The following is a 21,798-nucleotide window of genomic DNA, read 5'->3' as shown; positions in this document are numbered from 1 at the left end:
TTGAAAGAAGGAATGAAAAGGAGAGGACTGAATGGCAATACTATCACCTCCTATATTCAGTCCCCCCTCCACAGATAACTGAGCTGCTTATTCACCTGGAAAACAGAAGGATGTAACTTACTGTCCTAGACTCCCATTTCCTCTTGTCTAAGAGAACCACCATCTGCTATCATTTAAAGTTACAGGGATAAAAGAGACCATCTTTTACATCACAGTCAGGAACAGAATAGGTTCATTAACTGAAAAACCCAATTAAAAGTGGAGAGTTGTGAATAATAATAATCATACATACATACATAGCTCGAGCATATTATTTTGACCTAAAAACATAAATGTACATTTATTCATTCACCAAGCTCCTAACGTAAGGCCAAGGCCTTTTCTTCCATGATGGGCCTCTGAGTAGAATTTCATGTAGTCTTTCTTGCATCATCCACATTACAACACAACTTTTGTTTCCTGTTTCTGTTTTTGTAATAGTAGAAGGAAGGTACGTGGGAGATTGAGCACACACAGTTATCTCCCGAAACTCTGCTAAAGTGAGAGTAAAGGGATCAAAAGAGAATACCCCACAGGGACAAAGAGAACTGGAGAAAAGACAACAGCAAAAGAGATGCTAGAGAGCAGATGCCAACCTAGCATCAACTAAAAAAAAGGTACACAAAGAGGTATAACTAAAAATCCAAAGGTAGAAATAAAATGGAATACCAAAAAGTACTTGATTAACCCAAAAGAAGGTGAAACAGAGGAACAATAACAACAAAAAACCCAGATGGAACAAATAGAAATGCAAGATGGTACACCTAAACACAAACTAGTAATGTTATGTTAAATGTTAATGAACTAAATGCTATGCAAATGAACTAAACACAATAAACTAAAAAGCACAGATTATCATTGTCAGACTGAATATAAAAGACCCAACTACATACAATCTATAAAAGACACATTTTAAAGATGCAGATAGATGAAAAGTAAAAGGATTGAAAAAAATGTATACCTAACAGCATAAGAAAGCTGTTGTGGTTAAATTCATATCAGACAAAGCAGATTTCAAAACAAGGAGTATTACCAGAGATAAAGAAGGATATTTCATAATGATAAAAGGGTCAATCAGGAAGACACAACAATAATAAAAGTGTATGCAGTTAATAACAGAGCTTCAAAATATATAAAACAAAAACTAACAGAACTGAAGAAAGAAATAGACAAATCCACAGTAATAACTGGAAATTTTTAACACTCTTGTCTTGATAATTGATAAAATAAACAGACAAAAAATCAGAATATAAAGAATCCAACCATACTATAAACCACCTTAATCTAGTTGACCTTTTTAGAACATCACAACCAACAATTGCAGAATATACATTCTTCTCAGTGATACATAGTACATTCACTAAGATACAACATATGCTAGGTCATATATCAGTCTCAATATATTTTAAAAGATTTAATTTGTACAGATTTTGTTCTCTGACAAAATTAAATTAGAAATCAATGACAAAATATCTATAAACATTCTTCTAAATAACCCATAGGCCAAAAAAGAAAGAGAAAACTGGAAAATATTTTGAACTGAATGATAATGAAAACATACCACATCAAAATTGTGGGATTCAGTTAAGGCAATGCTTATAAGAAATTTTATTGTTTTAAGATGCTTATGTTATTACTATGGACTAAATGTTTGTGTCCTCCCAAAATTCATGTTGAAATCCTAACCCCCAATGTGATGGTATAAGGAGGCCTTGGGGAGGTGCTGGGGAGGGTGGAACCCTCATCAATGGGAGTGTATTCCTATAAAAGAGGCTCCACAGAGCTCCTCTGAACCACGTGTCCTGTGAGGACATAGCCAGAAGTTGACAGTCTGCAAGCTGGAAGAGGTCCTTTACCAGAATCAACCATGCTGGCACCCTGATCGTGGATATCCAGCCTCCATAACTGTGAAAAGTGAATTTCTGTTGTTTATAAGCCACCCAGTCTGTCGTATTTTATTATAGCAGCCCAAATGGACTAAGATCATTTTTTTTAAGTTTAAAATATGACCTAAGCTTCCACCTTAGAAGCTTAAAAAATAAAGGGTGAAGTAAAACCCTATTTTAAATACAGAGAAGGATACAATCAAGTTAAGGGAAGAAATCAACAAACTAGAAAATGAAAAAACACAGAGGAAAAAAAAAACAAAAGTGGTTCTCTGGAAAGATTAATAAAAGTGATAAACCCATAAACAGACTGATGAGAAGGGGGTGAGGGAGAGGGACAGAAGGAGAGAGAAAACACAAATCAACAATAACAGTAATAAAAAAGGGAACATCACTATAGATCTTACTAACATTAAAAGAGTGAGAGAATATCATAAACAACTTTGTGGTCAATACTATGACTTAGATTAAATGAATAAATTCCTTAAAAAACACACTTTACCAAAATCATCTCAGGAAGAAGTGGAAAATCTAAATAGCCCAATATCTATTAAAGGAATTGAATCTGTAATCAAAAACTTTCACGGAGAAAACCTCTGGTCCAGATGGTTTCATTGGTGTAGTCAATCAAACATTTAAGGAAGAGATAATACCAATATAACACAAACTCTTTCAGAAAATAGAAGAAGAAAAATTCCCAATTCACCTTATGACATGACAAGAAAAGAAAATTAAAAAGAAAGATTCCTCATGAACATAGATGCAAAAATCCTTAATAAAATATAAACAAATCGAATCCCACATTATGTGAAAAGGATATCTATCACAACTAAGTGGTATTTATCTTAAAAATGAAAGGTTGGTTTAATATTTGAAAATCAATTAGTGTAATTCATCACATTAACATTGATCTACATACATAAATTGTTCTATAGATTTAAAACAATCACAGTTGAATGTCCAGCAAGTTTCTTTGTACAAATTGATCAGGTGATTCCAAAATTTATACAGAAATGCAAAGGACCTAAAATAGCCAAAGCAACTTTGAAAAAAAAGAACAAAGTTGAAAGACTTATGCTTTATGTCAAGACATTATTATAAAGTAATGAACATAGCATAGTATTGGCATTAAGATAGACACATATATCAGTGAAACAGAACAGAGAATTCAGAAATATATCCACACATTAGGTCAACTGATTTGCAACAAAGGTGCCAAGACAATTCAATATGGAAAGAATATTTCCAATGAATTGTACTAGAACAATTGGATAGCCATACACATGAACCCTGACCTTAACCTCACACCATATACAGAAACTAACGTGAAGTGGATCATAAACTATATAAAAGCTAAAGCTACAAAACTTCTAGAAGACTTAAGAAAAAAATCTTAGTGACCCTGGGCTTGGCAATTTCTTAAGTACTACATAAGAAGCACAAACTATTAAACACAAATGAATAAACTGGACTTCATCGCATTTAAAAAACATTTGCTCTTCAAATGTACTGTTAATAAAGTTAAAAGGCAATCCATAGACAAGAAGAAAATATTTGTAAAACATACAACAGAAAAAGGACTATATCTAGAATATATGTGTTAAAATAATTAAACAAAGAGGCTATTAGACTGAGATGACTTGAATGCTTCAGGAGCCTCCTAAGCAAACCAAAACCTCTAATGCCTCAAGGTTAAGAACTCAAACCAAAGGACAGCCACTCACAAACAGCCACCCAGGCTTTTCCAGATAATACAACCACTCAAGCTACAGCCAATCAGATAATTTCTTTCCTTTGCTTCCACCTCTTCTCTGTAAAAGTCCTTCCTCTAATTCCTGTCGATGGAGCACTCCTACCCACTTTGGGTTTGGCATTGTCTGATTCGAACAGAATTTTGCTCAGGTAAACTCTCAGAAATTTAATATGCCTCATTTTATCTTTTAACATGAGGAACTCCCATGACTCAATACTAAGAACACAAACAGCCCACTAAGAAAATGGGCAAAAGACTGAACAGGCACTTCACCAAAGAAGATGCATGGGTTGTGAATAAGCACGTGAAAAGATGCTTAACATCATCTGTTACCAGGAAAATGCAAATTAAAATAAGATACTACTATATACCCACTCAAATGACTAAAATCAAAAAGGCTGTCCATTCCAAGAGTTGGTGAGGATGTGGAATAATTGGAACTCTCAAACTGGAAAACAGTTTGGCAGTTCCTTAAAAAGTGAAACAGACACTTACAATATGACTCAGACATTCCACTCATAGGTTTTTACCCAAGAGAAACAGAGACATGTCCACAAAAAGACTTATACAAGAATGTTCATAGTAGCTTCACTGGCAATATTCAAAAGCTGGAAAAAACCCAAATGTCCATCAACAGGTGAATGAATAAGCAAATTATAGTATATCCATATAATGGAACACTACTCAGAAATAAAAAGGAATGCATGTAGATACATGCAATAAAATGGATGAATATCTAGATAATTATATTGAGTTTTAAAAAACGGACCAGAAAAAGAGTACGTGCTGCGTGATTCCACCTATACAAAATTCTAGAAAATGCAAACTAATCTATGATGACAGCAGCTAGTTGCCTGAAGATTGGGGGGTGAAAGGGAAGGGTGATGGACATGCAGACATGCTTGCTATCTTGATTGTGGTGATGGTTTCACAGACGTATACATATGTCAAAACCTATCAAGCTGCACTCTTTAACATGTGTTGTTTATTGTATGCCAATTATCCTTCAGTAAAGCTATGATTAAAAAGGAAAAGAATAACATACCATGACCAAGTTGCCTTTAATCTCAAGAATGAAAGGTTGATTTAACATTTGAAACTCAATTCATGTAATTCATTACATTGACATAATAAAGGAGAAAACCATATAATCATCTCAATAGAGGCAGAAAATGGAAATAATTCATCTTCAGAGAAATAACAAGAAACCATGCCACAATTTAAAGTCATGAGCTTCCAGGTCGAAAGGGCCCACGGAGTATAATTCATTTGAATGAAAAAATAAAGCTCACTCTAAGACACATTACTGTAAAAGAAATGAGAAAGGAAAAACAGAATATTCTGAAAGCTTCTAGAGAGAACCAAAAGAGAGTCACATATAAAAGACAAAGAATCAGAATGGATTCTAAATGGGGCTTCTCAATCGCCACTGAAAGCTAGAGAAAAAGAGAATGATGCCTTTGCAATTCTGAGTAAATATTCACTTGCAGCCTAAAATAACTCTATCAAGTCAAATTCTCAATCAAGTGTATGACGGGAGAATAAAGACACTCTCATCTATTCTAACCAATATATTCCTCTCTACCCTTTCTCAAGAATATACAGAATTTTTTTCACCAAAACAAGGGAACATACCGAGAAAAATAAAAACATGGCAGTCAGAGGACAGGAGAGGGAGACATGCAGATTTCACCAGATCTAGAGTACAACCAGATTACTTTATAGCAGAAAGATGGAGGGTACTAGTTTGGATTTTTTTTTTTTTTTTTTTTGATTGAATTGAAAGACTATCTGATTTTTTTAAAACATAGTATGAGATGTAGAGTTCACTCAGAGTTTGGGGTTGAACTAATGATAGATATACAGGAAACTAAGCAAATGAAAAAACAAGGCAATTCTTCACTCCAGGTTAAATAAGAAGTTGTACAAGAGAGGAAATATTCTTACAGAACACTACATGATTCAGCAAGAAATAGTATTTACACAGTGACCCTAGTGTGTACTTGTAATATTGATTTAATTGGTGACAAGGGGGAAGGCCAAATGTGAGTATTTGAGGTGATGCCAAAGACTTAAATCTTATCTTCCATAATGGATAACAGCCAAAATTATTCATTTTAGATAATCAAAGAAATAGTACCATAAATGTGTTATTTAGAAAATTGTAGGTACACGCCAAAAGAAACAGCAATAAGAAGTCGAAGTGGTTGCCTCTATGGAGCCGGGAAAGATAAGTCAGAGACTGCTGTTTATATTTTTTGTTGTCTCGTATTATTTTAAAAGTATTATTTGACTTTTAAAATTACATACATGTGTTACTTTGATTTTATAAAAGCAAAAATGACTCTCTTTGCAGTCATAACCCTACAGTTTCCATAACATTTCATTACGTTAGTTACAGTCACAAGGACAAGCATGAACAGGTTTGGGAACAAACACAACTGATTCTTGGCAATGAACTAAGTGGAAGAAGAGATAAGACTTCCCAGAGAGAAGCCTACCATTCGTGTGCATGCCACATGCCAAGGGCGTTCGGTTGGCATGTTTTACAGAAGGAATACAGAGCACTGGTTATATAGCAAGTCCTTTAAACTGATGTCAGTGAAAAGAGCTTCTACTGTAATGAATCCAGATAATAAAGGAGGCTAAAATAAAACAACCTTAATCCATCCACTTTTGCTACCCCGTCCTTTTCCCGTGGGTCAGATGGAGAAAACTCTACAAGGAGCAGAGCTCAAGATCATCCTTCTCAGGGTCATTCAGTTTGCCCTGAAATATTAACCCTCTTGAGGGAAATCTGCAAATGAGGATAAATTAGAGTCCTTTTGAAGGGTAGGCTATCTTATATATACTTTGGCTTAATCCACAAAATGAGTTGGAAAGGTGGCAAAGGAGATAACAAAGCAAAATCTGCCTTTTGCACCATGACAGACCTGATTTCATTTCAGTAACTAGGTTTATTCCATTATTGCCTATCTTCTCCTTTGCATTTTGGGTAAGTACTAAATACTATCCATATAAGTACCGCAAGAGAAATAAAGCGCTCGGGAGTTCAAAACAGGACCTGAGACATCCCACATCCATGCTAAGTAGGGTTGTAGCGAATCTCTTTGTTTCGAAGTCTATTCTTGAGGTTTTAAGTATCTTGGATGGCTAATTATTAGAAGAATTAAAAAGGATATTCAGCCACCTTTTCAACAAATCGGCCAATTGCTGATCTCTTTGCTGTGCTATTTTGGCCAATGATCTGCAGAAATGTCGCCCAGTAAGGGAAATCTGGTTCTCGCTCTTCCTTGGACTCAATCCTGGAGCACCTAGGAAGATCAGATCCACCTCCCACCCTCATTTGCTGTGCAATAAAATTGCACAGCCCTTCCTGATAAGAAATTGTCAAATTTCCTTTATAACTGAAACTAGAAGACTAAGCAAGGTAGAAACAGGCTTTTAGCAAGGACAGAGCCCTTACGTGATTTAGCTTTCTATATGTATATTCAGCTAGGAGGGGCACTTTGGATATTCTGAAAGGTCACGTTCCATAACCTATGCAAGTCAACTCAAAATAAGTATTCTCTTTACTTTTTCAGAAGTCCGTAGGCTACTTTCCTCTTCGGCATCAGTAACCACAGACTGTGACTCAGGTCCAGCCATATAAGTGCCTGTTTAATGAGTTTCATAAAGAATCCCTCCCCGTTGCATGGTCACCTCACTATTATCTGGGTCCCCACTCTGGCCATTAGCCAGGCCCTGAGCTTGTCACAAGTCTGTCAACACTTTTTGATGGGACTGAACTGTCCACCTTAGATGGGAGACCCTGATTTTTTTTTTTAACCATCATTATTCGAACACAAAAAAAGCCCATTATATTCACTCTCCTCTCGTACTTCAGATCACCTTATTTTGCATGTTGTAGGCCGATGATGAGCAACAGAAGTGATCTGCTTTTACAGTCTTTACAATCATTCCAATCACCTCATATACCCTGGATGTCCCCCTTCATCTTATTTTTCACTTCCTCCACAAATCCTACTTTCCCAGCAATGATGTTGAGCTTCATTACATAATGGGGAAGACTGTAGCATTACTGAATGTTTTTCTGACTGGAATCCACAGCTTCTCTAGCCCTGCTAAGCTGGGGGCCCCAGAGAGGTACCTCAGTTTCAGAGCTGTTGCCATTCAGAGCCTCCACGTTTGGGTCCCTCCAGTCTTCTGAGAGTGAAGGGATGTAATTGTCTGTCAGAGCATCCCAAACCCTGTAAACAAAGAGAAGCTCTCATTAGCACACATCTGTGGCCTGGCCTGGCCTGGAGGAAGGAAGAGCTGGGCCAGGGGAGGAGAGAGGCTTCTGTGTGTGCCAAGCTGAGATCATCTGCCTTCCAGCATGCAGGAGCGAAGTAGCTTAAAAACTGAATTTCAGGCATTACCAGGAGAGAAGGAGCCAAGAGAATGGACCCTGGCCAGGAGCTTCAGTGCCTAAGCTGATTGCTTAAGAGAAGAGGAATTTCTCACCATTGAGAAACCAGTGGTAGCGTCTACAAGTAAAACACCTCTGGCAACAGATAAACTGCCCCTGAAACTAAATCTGCCCCTCAACCAAATGGCTCCTGTCTCATGAACCTAAGAAATGCCCATGTCTCCTTTCTTATGGGCAGAGAAGAATGAGAAGAAGGGGAGGGAGGGAGTAAGAGAGAGATTGATCTGGGCAGATTTTCTGGCTGAATCTCATTAAGATCAGGGTCATTGTCTAGTTTATATACACAGCTGACCCTTGAATGACACGAGTTTAAACTGTGAGCATCCACTTACATGTGGATTTTTTTTCCAGTAAATATTGTAGTACCAATATTTTCATTTTACACTTCTTCACTTTAACTAAGTGTGGAGGAAAGTTTGTGTTCGATTAGAGATCACAATATGTGGACTCAAAAGAAGTAGGGTGTGAGTCCTGCTTCTATTCAAATTGTTTCAGCTTATTGCCCTTGTGGTTTACTAATTCCTTTGTTTTTGAGGCAGAAACAGCAGGAAATGGATTTTTCGACTACTCAGGGGGTCAGCGCCCTTAATCCCCCATGCTGTTCAAGGGTTAACTGTATTTCAGTTTCAGATGCCTGCAATCTAAAAGGTCAAGAATTAACTCCTTGACATCTAATGTAGGTAAGGGGAAGATGCCAATGCTATTAAAAGTTACTTATTACCCAAAATGTTCTAGGGATCCCAGGGTGGCACAATCCTGTCCTCTAGCAATGTAGAGTCTAAGTGAGCCCTGTCTCTATCATGGAGACTCCAAAGAAAATATATGAAAGGAACCAATAAATACACCACTGTCTGCACAATTAGTTTTTAGTGGGGGAAGATGGGGTTCCCTTTATTACATTTCTTTTTTACAGTTCTGATAGGTACATTATAAGAAAGGGTATTCTACAATTCTCTTTGCTTAGCTCACTTATTTCAGAAAGATTTTCTTGGGGAAAAAAATGGGGAGGGGATTGGGGAAAATCCTGAAGTCACAAACTCTCACACACAGGAAAATGAATAAATTAGTCAACACTAAGAGATTAATGTAAACCAGTAAACCAAGCTCCTAAAATAATGAATGCCATCCATGGAAGCCAGCAGCACTTGAGTTAATATTAGGTAATGAAATAATGAGGGCTCAGTGCAATCTCCTTCAGGTGCCTGTGCACATCAAACATGAATGATACCTGTGAAACAAGGTATAAGAAGGTACAATTTATTTAGATATACTAATATAAGGAAATGGTCATTTAAAAATAAGCAACTATGTACACATACGGATCAAATCCAAAACATGACAAAGTATGGTGCAAGATGCTGAAAAGATAAGTGTACATTTTATATATATAGCAAGATGTGTATATATATATATGTATATGTATGTATATATGTGTATATATATATATATATATATATATATATATATATATATATATATCAGAGCACAGACACTTGAAACCAGATACATAAAGTGGGGGAGGGGAGTGTTCTTAACATATATAAAATCTGGAATGACATATGACATACGGGTATATAATCAAGGAGATTTTCCTATTTGGTGATAAAAACACAATTTGGTGATTAAAAAAAAGCAACCCAAGAAAACACAATTTAATGGCACTGCTTTGGTTATCCACTTATTCATTTTCTGTAGTACGATTACAAGAAGGCACTTGGAGAGACCCCATCAAGTGTTCATTCGACATCTCTTCAGCAGGATTTCAGTCTACGTCTTAAACATGGGTGATAATCCAGTTTCCATCAAGCACTATTAGAGTTTCATTAATCCAGCCTAATTCTAAATCCAAGTCTCATTAGCGTTCTAAAGCCAAGAGGCAAATATGATTTGCTGTCTCCAAAAGTCCCAGCGCCACACCCACTAGGCAGGTCAGCAGTCAAGTCCTCCGTGCATCACTGCATTACACTCTCTGCGTCGAGAATGAACAACACGCATGCAGGCACTGACCTTCGGGTCTGACCCTGCAGCAAGCGCCTGGAAAAATAAAATTCAGCAAAGCCCAAAACAGGCAGGAGCCTTTTGTACCTCTCCTAGATAGGATGGAAGCTGGGACCTTAAACGGACAGCACACTTTCCAATGACCTTGAAACTGTTTATATCCTTAAAGTGGCAACTGGAGACTGCCTTAAATCATTTAGGGTGGCAACTTTTCTCACCTGAGCCTTCACTGACATACTCTGGATTTTATCTTCTAATTCTAGACTTTTAGTGACAATTCCCTAAACCTTTATCTCCTCGGGATATCAAGCCATCCTTTTTCTGTTCCAAGTTTTCTTCTTGCTTTCTGATGGACATACTTTTTATCCTTTGAGGTTCATAAGCAACCCTTAATAGAACGACTCTCATCTCTTTGTCATCACTTGCACACCCTTCCCATATTCATTCAGTGCCCATTTAACAATAATAACCATAGCAGCCAACCTTACTGAGCATTTACTATGAATAAGCCAGGTACTACCCTAAACTCTCTGTGGATTAATTCATTCATTCGTCACAACTCTATAAGGCAGATACTGAGAAAAAAAACCCTGAAACATAGAGAAGTTAATTAACTCATCTAAATTCACACAGCCAGTAATGACAGAGGTAGGATTTGAACCCAGGCAATACAGCTACAGAGCCTATATTCCTACCCACTTAGCTATTCCAATTCTTTATGAACTTTACGATGGGCATGGGCATCAGAACAATATGCCAAGTTCCAAATCACAACCTAGAACAGCAGTTCAGCAGCCGGCTCTGCGTGAAAAGTCTATAACTGCATTATTCTGGACCTGGTGCTTTCATCAATCTATGAAAGGAGAAATGGCAAGGTCAGCAAGGGTACACGCCTGCTTTCTGTCTCGATCTCCAGCCCGAGGAAGGTTAAATGGACGGCAAAGGCAGGCACCCTGGCAGGGAGGCAGGCAGGCACGGGAACGAAGAACGGCGGTGGGAGGGGAAAACACAAAGCTTTCTGTGAGGGAGAGAATGGGACGGACTTTCCTCCCCAGAGAGGTTATCCATCTTATCCTAAGCAGGGTTCTTGGGAAGAGACATATTCCCTGTTAGAGGCATCCTGGGTGGCCTGTAAAACTCCACTTCCTGAGAAGCGTCCTGCTATTTACTCTTATCTCGGGGAAAGGAGACTTTGAAAGCTATCCACTATATCTTTCATCAAAGAACTAAGATTAAACAGGTTCCCTCCATTCTCGTCATTACGCTGCCATGGCACCTGAGATCCAATTTGCTCCCTCAGTCCCTGTAATAACAGAAAAGCCTTTTCATGTGCATATTTTATATCTTGGGCTTAGATGCCTATAGAAACGACTGTATCTATCTTTCACCATGGAGGGCTAGGGATTTGGAAAAGGATGCTAGCAGAGGATGAGCAAACCAAACAGAACAGGTTGGACAAGACACGTATCCAAAAATCTGGGTCTGGAACTGGCAACATAGCTATCAAGGCTACATCAATCCTCACACACACACTCACACACACACACACACACACACACACACACCCCTATATACCTATTCCTGACAATATGGTAGACAGCTTATAGTGCTTATTAGAATTCCAACTTGGGAACATTTCCCTTAAGCCCCTCTAGGCTGGCTACTGCCCTTGTCCAGTTTTATTTGTGTCAAGTCAGGCCAATATCCACACTTAGATGTGTGTTAACATGAGTATACTTTTGCTGTTAATACTTAGGAATTACGAATTATTAACACATCAATGACTTTGAACAACTTTTTAGATTCTTTCAAGTGCTTCAATAGAATCCATACTATCTCTGCCTTCCACATGGGGAAACTGAATCTCTGAGAAGAGAGTTAACTTTCCTAAAAATCACAGGCATCTGTCGACTTTCCCTATCTGATTATTTGGGATTCACCTCTCTTCGACTTAAAGCATGGCTGACTACAGGCTGTTTATTTATCATGCGAACTTGATTTTTAACATGACCTTTAATCCAGTAAATCTACCAGAAAGACAGGAAACTGTCAGTGTTCTCACATGTTTGGCCCCTCTGTCTCCAGGGTCCTTGTAAGACAGGGACCCCAGTGAAGTAGGAAGTGGGGTGAGGGCTGACCATTCCCACTCTGTAGGCCTCCAGGTCGGATCTCTTATGACGAAGGAAAGGGTGTTCCTACATATGCAAAGAAGAGATTCTGGAATATTTTCTAAATTTAGAAACAAGAAATACATATTGATACACATTGACTCTCTTTTAATGCCTAGGACTTCCCTGCCCTGACAAATCGGAGAAGAGTTAATATCTCAGCCAATTCCCTCTGAGACACATAGTTCCAAATGAAAACTAAAGAAGTCAAAACTTCAAAGGGAATCACTGACCCTGCTTTCTGATTTGTGCTATCTTTCAGGAGGTTAGTTTGACCAAGAATTTCATTGTTTTTGTTTGAAGCCTCTATTGTGTAGTTCTAACCCACCCAAAACACTTTCCACTCATTGGTAAATGAAATCTCTAACTACTAAACCTAAGCAAGTTTATTAGAACACCAGAGCTGGGCTCAGGAGACTATTAACCGTGCTGGATATTAAATTATCTTTTTCTTTTACCTCATCATAATTTTAGAGTTGAAATAGCTTGATAGGTGTCTCTAAAGCAAAGTGTGTAATTTAATTCAAATTTTTATTTTAAGTTGTAAAGCTTTAGATACGTGGAATGCCTAGAAACACTGTTACGATTTCTCTTCCCAGATTCTTCCCACCACACTATCCCCAAATCATATTTTACCTCTAAGGAATTATTCAACCTTTGGTCATTTAGCTGAGGCAGTCAATGAGGCAGGCAAGTCAGAAAAATCAGGATAAGACTAATAATCCCATGTGATGGTAATTAACATTGAGTGGCCTCTGCTAATGTGCTAGGAAAGAGTAAGAACCTGCTTGCTGAGTCTCTGTCCTTAATGAGGCAAAGGGGTGGTTTAGACAGGGGAGAAATGATTTGTTGGAAGCAAAAGGAATTTTCCGAGCACAGCCTGGGTGAGGTGAGAAATTAGGTTATTGGCAAGTCCTTAGCCCTGCTTCATCAAGATCGAGCTCGGGTGGTTCCAAAGATGAGGACCCACGCAGTCAACCAGAGTTAAGTGACAAGCCCAAGGTCACACAGCGAGTTAGTGAGAGTATGAAAATCACAGTTCATCGTGTGTCTAGTCCATTGCCTGGTGCAATGAAGTAGATAACAGTAAAAGCTACTCTGTATAATAAAGCCCCAGAGCCATTCTTTTTTGACCTCGAGGAGCTGAGCAAATTATAAAAGGCTCAGAATCTAAAAGAATCAATTTGAAACTTAAGATTGAATTGAAACACGTAGCCCACAGTTATAGTACTGGTCACCAGAGTGAAATGTTCTCTGTGATCATGCCTTCAGGCTAGCATTAATTAAAAAGAAAAGAAGGAAGTGGCGTGGGCCTAGAAGTACATTACATGCACCTACGAGGCTAGCTATTACTGCTCATCCAGGTCATTCGATATTCAATATTCACTCCAAAAATATTATTTGATCACTTACTACACACCATGTGCTGAATCACACAGTGGAGAGATAATAATGAATAAGACAGATATACAACCCTTGTATTCACAGAGATACAGTCTCGGTAGTCATCAAATAAGCAACTACCTGCCCAATACAATCAGGTTCAATCCTGTGGGACAAACCTCTTCCCCCACTTACTCATGGGCAACTTTTCCCACCCAAGTCCATAAAAAGAGAAACCAAAAGTGCAGTTGCTCCAAACTTCTACTGCCAACTACTTGACATTTCTTGTGTGATCCCTAAAGAACAGTTGATGCATATTTTATCCCTATGGGGAATTTACGCCTATTTTTACTAAATGCCCCAAACACCTTTCTTTAATTTATATGACAAATTACCCGCTTCTTCTCTTTTTTAGTCCCTCCTTGAACAGCACTTTTCTCAAATTCCTTTTCTTGACTTCTGTTAAGACCCTGGAAGGTGGCTGGTAAGTGACACAGGGAAGCTGCGTACTCAAAAGCCACTTCACCTGGTTATCACCTTTGTTGTGTCCAGGGCAATTCCCTGTTCTCTTGGTTCAATGTGTATGCTTTCTTATTTGGACATATCTTAACATTTGTAGATAATTTTTCCAGTCCTGAGGGGTTATAAACAATTTGGAGATTTTCACAATCCTGGTGTTTTGTAAAGCAAATTGTTCCAACAACATATATTCCTCTGTCACAGTTAATTAAATTTTTTTCTGGTCCTTATTTCTAATATCTGGGTGGGTTACCATGGATATAAAGAAAGCTGAAGATAGACAGACCCCCAATTGTACCATGCTCCTGAAATTCAATTTTGCATCTAGGAAAACCCATTTCCTAAAACTCCTTCATTCCTTTGTGGTTTCAACTTAAGAAAGCTCTGTGAGTAACTGTAAAGGGACATAACTGAACAATGTCAGCAGTTACCAGGGCACTGCCTCACAGAGAAAAATATAAGTAATATGCCATGAACCCAAGGACAGAAACTCGTTCTATGTCAAGGAGCCCCAGATTCCAGGGCTCTAATCTGAGGCGAGAGAGGGCAATTAAGACAGCTTACTCTTCATCCTGCAGGGTCTCCTCCTCCTCTTGGATCTGGAACTGGTTCTTCACGGGAGCTAGGTTCTCGGTCTTGGCGTTGTAGTTCCGAAAGCAGACATTGAGCTTCTCATCAAATTCATTCACCAGGTCCTCCATGGACTTGAAGCTGATTATTTCAGAAGAAAAATTCTCAAGCTCAGAGAGGGAGGGGTCCTCTAGATGGTGGGGAGATGAGCCGTAGAAACACCGTGACTTCTCTTCTGGGTCCTCCGAGCAGCAGGGCCGAAGGTCCTCAAATTCTTCATCCAAACTCACCAGTGGGGCCTCCATTCTTGCAGAGCAACAGGACAACTGCAATGTTCCGGATTCGTTTATCTAGAAGAATTAAACACGGTAATGTGAGTTTGGACTGGACTTTTGTGCCACCTCTGCTGAGGAACCATAATCACTGATTCCATAACTCTCATCCCTCTAAAAACAAAACTTCCACTTTACTGGTCCATCGCTTCCGTACTTCCTCACCATTATACCCTTAAGGAGTTCAAATATCATTGTTAGTGTGAATAATGCTAACCTAATTAGCATACATTTTGGAGGCACACCGGCTTCCAATTCCCTGCTCCAAAAAACAAAGCCTAATGGTTAAGCATGCAGCCTCCGGACCAGACTGCCCAGGTTTGCATTGGGCTCTGCCCCTTACCAGCTGTGACCTTAACAGTAACTTAACTTCTCTGTGCTCCCTTTTATTCTTCTCAGGACAGAAATAATAATAGGACCTATCTCAAAGGACTGTCCTAAGGGTTAAGGGAGTAAACACTGGTAAGTGCTTAGAACAGTGCCTGGTAGATAATAAACATCTATGTTGTTCAGTTTATGTTCTTTATTATTATTATTATTATTATTATTATTATTATTATTATTATTATTATTATTATTACTATTACGATAGGTCCACATCCCTAACCATGTGCTCTCAAAACTGGAAGTTTGGGCTCCCCTGGTGGCACAGTGGTTAGGAATCCGTCTGCCAATGCAGGGGACGCAGGTTCGAGCCCTGGTCCGGGAGGATCCCACATGCCGCGGAGCATCTGGGCCTGTGTGCCACAGCTGCTGAGCCTGCGCTCTAGAGCCCATGAGCCACAACTACTGAGCCCACGTGCCACAACTACTGAGGCCCCTGCGCCTAGAGCCCATGCTCCGCAACAGGAAGCCACCGCAATGAGAAGCCCGTGCACCACGATGACGAGCGGCCCCCGCTCGCTGCAACTAGAGAAAGCCCGTGCACAGCAACGAAGACCCAACATAGCCAGAGATAAATAAATAAAATAAAATAATTAAAAAAAAAAAAACTGGAAGTTTTTCGTAACTTATTTGGTGGTAAAACCTACCCTGACCTAAACACGTTTGGCAACTAAACCTGATCTACGTGAATATAGAGCTGTTCATGGTTTTAATTTGTCCCATTTAGTGTGTTTTGCTGCAGAAATATTAATTTTTTTAAATTATAGAGATTGCTGCCCCAGGCCCCGGGGGATTATATGCAGAATATGCACTCTATTATTGCCTTCCAAAATCTGAGATAATCTAAATTCTGAAACATGCCTGGCCCCAAGGGTTTTGGATAGGGCTTCATGGACCTGGATATTATTACTCTCATCAATAAATGATAGACTAATTGAACACTAATACAGACTTTCAAACAAGCACCTGAGTTTTTCCCAGACACACAGCATATGTCTGAAACTAGAAGAACAGATTAAACGACTTAGTACCCTGTAAGAGACAAGACCCAGAGACTCATGTGCTCCAAAGCCCAGACTCCACAACCACCTTGGGCACTACACCCTGGAAGGCTGTACACTCACCTCCCTTCATTTCCCAACAGCTCCGGGTCCTCTACATACATTGCCTTTCGCTGTGATTTATCCATCTGTGTGTACATCCAAGCCCTTCCCCAATTTTAATTTAAATTCCTCGAGGGCAGAGATGTCCTCTGGATACCCTCCATGGTTTCTAGCACACACTGCCTGCGGCAAGGCAATCAATCAATGTGTGCTCACTGACAAATGATCTTCCGTCCCCCTCACACAGTTTTCATGTTCCATTGCAGGCAGCACAAGCATTATTGTCTATCATACCCTTCTCTACCTACTCAGCTTCCTTCTCTGGGACACGGCGAGGCAACCAAACTTTTCCCTCCTATCTACATGATGACTGATCCAGATAGATGCTTAAATTGGAAACACTACCTCAAGAGGACCAAACAGACAGCAAAAACCACGGCTTCTGCCCCAGGACTGCCATTCTCCACCTCTACCCACAAAACTAAAACTCTAAATAAGCGAGGCAGAGGGCATACCAGGTAAGAACCTGGATAGTTCTTACTGGGATTTTACTGGGATTAAGTCATTTACCACCACATCTCATCAAAACATATTCTGAGTATTTACAGTTTGCAAAGGCAACATAAAATACAAAAATATCTTTTTGGAATACAAAAAGATATAAAAGCAGTATTATGACAGCTTGGAAAGAACACAGGCTCAAGAGCCAACAGACCTGCCAAAGGCTGGCTGAGTGACAAGCATTGTGGGTCCTGATTTCCTCGTTTGTTGAAATGAAGGTGTTGGTATAGAGCTAATACCTCTGAAAGTTAATTTTAATAACATATTAACTTAATACTTTTAATTGATATATGTTAATAGTATAGTTTATTTAATCTAATATATACAAAATGTTGCCATTGCAAAATGTAATCCATATTTTTAAATATTAATGAGACATTTTACATTCTTTTTTCATACTAAGTCTTTGAAATCCAGAGTGTATTTTACATTCACAGTATGTCTCCATGTGGACCAGCCACATTTCAAGTGTCCAATATCCACCTATGACTAGTGGCTACCATACTGGACAATCCAGCTATTAAGTAATATACACACAACTAATTGCCAGCTAGAGGTTCTTCACCTATGGTCGACAGACCCCTAAGGGCTCTTTGAATATAACCATATTTTATTTTATGCACTTAAAAGCATATTCAGAGAAGGATCCCAGAGGTTCCTCTACATTGCTAAAGTGGCCCATAGCACAAAAAAGATTAGGAATCCCCAAGAGCCAAAAAAGTGAGTTTAGAAAAGATCACTGAGTGCAACTGAGAGTAAGGAAGGTTTTACAGACAAGGGATTTGTACTGAGAGAGGAAGGACTCTGATGGTTAAGTGCCGGGCCCCAGGTTCCAATCCTGTTCCTATTACTTCATAGCTATGAGACTTTGGGCAAATTATAAGCCTCTCTGACTCAGCTTCCTCATCCATAAAATGGGGTTTAAATAGCACTTATATTGGAGGTTACTTTGTGGAGTAAATGAGATAATCTTTGAAGTGCTAAGCACAAAGTGTGGAATACATGAAGTACCCAGTAAATGTCAATAATATTAGGAAAGCGAGGCTAACTTAGTTACGTGGAAATGTGGGGTGAGAGTGCTTCAAGGAAAAGAAAAACTATCCTTGCCATGATACTCCATGTGCGATGCTTCAAAATGCTTATCAAATGAGAGAACTATTGCTGAATGAATGTTACCATCTTTTTTACTAAGGCACCCCTGCTATTTTCAATTCATGTGGTCAAAGCCACTCAGATCACTGGTTCCATTTCAGAGAGACGTGAAAGCTAACCAGCTGGTATTCCAGATATTTACACTTCCTTTAAATCTGTACTCTTCCTGGAGGGGACAAGGGAGCTGGTGTGAGAAGGTGATATCAAGGAGGGTGCTGATTTGAAACAGCACAATCTATATCATTAACCAGTAACAAGAGGGCGAGCCAAGTGGAACCTAGGGCTACGATTGAGTTTTGAGCGTTGGCAACAAAGAAGATTATCCTGAAAGCACCTATCCTCAGCCCAGGCTCTAGAGAAAATAGATTCACCTAGATGATTATAAAAGAAGAAATGGATATCACAGCTCTAAAGTTCAGAAATGTGATCATTTGAACAATCTGCAATATAGCCTGATTTCTCTTTATCAACTCACTCACTACCCAGGAGCCAAGAAGCTCCGCATGAACGACCAGCTGGGGATGAAGCTAAAACTGAGAGCCTGCATTGAAAATCAAAGTCACTTGACACCCAAACTGAGCCCAGAATTTGTAGAAAGAGCCCAGGCTGGGGCAGAGGAGGTGAGAGCCAGGCATCTGACTGACCCCACCAAGGCCTCAAGGAGGGGTCTCTGGGTTGGAGCTGGCAGTCCTTCTTAAACGGTTCCCCTTCTCTCCTTCTTTTGCTCTTCTCTCTTGGTGGGGTAACTTTGCCCCCGAAATGAGATGTCCTACTCTTGCATCCTGGCAAGCTTGCCCTTGTCTTCAGTCACAGCTCATTTCAGAAGCTTCCTTCCCTTAAAAGCTAGGGATAATTCAATTGAGAGCTTATCCTCTTTCTCTATACTTCCAAAATCAATTTGAAGAAAAAAATATGTGGAGAATGGCAGAAAGAAGGAACCATAGGAGGGTGGTCTTGTCTTTTTCTCTTTATCATAGAACAAGAGTGCAGGACTATAGTTTGCTTATGTCCTATAATCTATTCCATTTATTTTGGTTCCCAAGAGATGGTGTAATTTGGAAAAGAAAAGACGGCTCAGAACTTAACAGAGACCCAGTAGGAAACACACGGTAAGCCTCTCGTGCAGCACAGTGATGCATAGTAGCTGCAGCTCGGGGCTGCAGTACCATTTCCCAGTGCCTGCTTTGCTGAGCGGAGCAGCAGAGAATTCACCATGCCTCCCCCTGCTGGGCCTCTGCACCTCCAAACAGGCCCCATTCCATCTCCCCTTCTTCCCACTACTTGCCCCACAGACCAGTTGATTCTATGCCCACCCCACCCCCCATACCATCCCTAAAGCTGCCCTCCACTGACCCACCTTCGGTTTCCCACTGCTCCTCAGCAAAACCCAGTCAGCGTACACGTCCGTGCCAAGCTGCCCATTTTGACGGAAAGAGCGTATTTCACCGCATAGAAGTCAGCAACCCCTTTGTGGTTCTGCTTCCCCCTTCCCCCTCCTCCTGCTGCTCCATTCACCCTCATCTCACATCCCCCTCCCCCAGTCTGTTGGGGTAAAGAAAGGCTCCTCCAAGCAGCACAATGCCTGGAGCTCCGAGAAAGCCGGGGCATCCCGCGCAGGCCGCACGCATACTCCAAGGGCCACGGCCCTTTTAGCCAAACAAGACCGGGACATGGGAGCGGAGGGGGTCAGGAGGTGTCGCGGCGAGTAGGGCAGGGATAGGGAAGAGGGAAGAAGAGAGGGCTGTGATATACCCCCTGGGGGCTCCGTCAGATGCGCTCCCAGCCCCAGAGGCCCTGGGCCCACAGGAGGGCAGGGTGCCCCACCACCATCACGCCCGTCCTTTCTCCGACCTGTTCGCGGTAAAACAATCGCTCCGCCAGCGTCTGCGGCAGCTGCCAGCGGTTGTGACACTGCAGGAATGCGCGGTCCCTGGGGAGAGGCTCGGCGTCCCAGGGAGGGGCACGGGCGGGGTGCGGAGTCAGGTTCTTAGAGGCATAGATGATTCTGGGGCGTTGAAGGGAACCGGACCAGATAACGGTCCTGGGAGAAGGTACCGACCCACTGCTCCAGCACCATCGGGCTGCGTTCCCTGCCTCCCCCAGTCCCCAAACCGCGCCGCCTCTCGACACACACACACACACACACACACACACACATACACACACACACACACACACACACACACACACACGCACACACGCCTGGCTGGGGGGCCGAGGCTCTGACGATGCTTGAAGTGCCCATCATCCGGTATCTCCCGGCGCCGGGCGCTGCGCCCCGCTGCTCTCCCGTGAAGGGCTGGGCAGGAGGGCGACGGCCTCCCGGCTCTTCCTTTCCGATTCCGGGATGGGACCGTCCTGGGTGCGGAGCTTCGGCGCCCCCAGACCTGCCGGCCGGAGCATCCCAAGTCGCGGGGCCTCCTTCCCCACCCCCGTCCACCCCCACCCACGGCAGTGGGTCGGTCTGGATTAAGGTCGCCCCCCGCGACTGCACCTGTGCGGGTCCTGGAGGAGGGAGGCGGATCGCGGGGCTCAGCTGGACACCCCCATCCACTGGCCGCGGGGAGCGGCCGGTGCGCAGCTCAGCGACAGCGGCAGCCGCGAGCTAGCGAGCGCTCCCCTCGCAGCTCCGCCGGCGCCCGGCTCCGCTCCCTCCTCCCCACCCCCGCCCCCTCCGCCCCCTCCCCCACCTCCCCCGCGCTCGTGCCCGGGCTCCGGGGGCCGCGCCCGCGCCGGGCACCCGCCCAACGGGCACGCGCAGGCCCCGGACGTCATCTTCTCGTTAACATTCCTAGCCCTACTTGGTGCATGTGGCCTGCCTTTATTAATATTTATGAATTACTATTTCTCCCCCCTTTAGCATTGGCCTTTCTGCTTCCCTCATGAATATTCAGAAGCTCAAGATGTGCGCTTGCAATAACTCCCAGTGTGGATTTCTCACAGGGAGGGACTGACACTGTAGCTGCTCCATAAAAGCGTAGGCGGGTGGCCGAGTGGATGGGCAGGCGGATGCCCGCAGACACAGTCAAAGACCTCCCTGGGCTCTCTGGACTCCCCCTTCTATTCTGCTGGGGGCTGGGGTGAGCAAGTGAAAGGATGCCTGCCACGCCGAACCGGGTTCAGACCGCGAGTCAAAAGTAATAAACGCTTTTACCTCCCAAAGACGCAGGATGGGGCTGGCTTCAGGCCGAGAAAGCTGCGAACGTTTCCACTGTGCATCTACAGAACTTTTTCATGGATCCCAAACTGAAACTCTGTACCAGTTAAACATTAACTCCCCATTCCTTCTTCTCTGCAGACCCTGGTAAACCACCATTTTACTTTCCGTCTCAATGAATTTGACTATTCTAAGTACCTCTTGTAAGTGGAATCACACAGTATTTGTCCTTTTGTGTCTGGCTTATTTTACTTAGCGTAATGCTTTCAGGGTTCATCCATGTTGCAGCGTGTGGCAGAATTCCATTTCCATTTCCATTTCT

At 41.5% G+C, this 21,798-nt stretch overlaps 1 protein-coding gene across 4 annotated transcripts in view; it reads right to left on the bottom strand.

The window, feature by feature from the left end:
* Nucleotides 1-21,559, bottom strand: part of FEZ1 (fasciculation and elongation protein zeta 1) — a 39,411-nt gene extending 17,852 nt beyond the window's left edge. Inside the window, exons 1-4 of one of the 4 annotated variants that reach the window (XM_082475914.1) lie at nt 20,814-20,973; nt 19,677-19,733; nt 14,782-15,137; nt 7,829-7,928 (exon numbers count right to left, since the gene is read on the bottom strand). In XM_082475914.1, the coding sequence (XP_082332040.1) occupies nt 7,829-7,928; nt 14,782-15,092 (411 nt within the window). In that variant the 5' untranslated portion in view covers nt 15,093-15,137; nt 19,677-19,733; nt 20,814-20,973. Of the gene's footprint in view, nt 1-7,828; nt 7,929-14,781; nt 15,138-19,676; nt 19,734-20,071; nt 20,091-20,813; nt 20,974-21,473 lie in introns of those variants that run through there. The other 3 variants (XM_082475913.1, XM_082475915.1, XM_082475912.1) reach the window with 3 other exon arrangements.
* Nucleotides 21,560-21,798: the final 239 nt, after the last annotated feature.

The sequence above is a fragment of the Balaenoptera physalus genome, assembly GCF_965194825.1.
Source record: "Balaenoptera physalus genome assembly, chromosome: 10".
NCBI lineage: Eukaryota > Metazoa > Chordata > Mammalia > Artiodactyla > Balaenopteridae > Balaenoptera > Balaenoptera physalus.
Note: the sequence above shows the minus strand (reverse complement) of the source record. Positions and strands in the feature narration are given on the sequence as shown.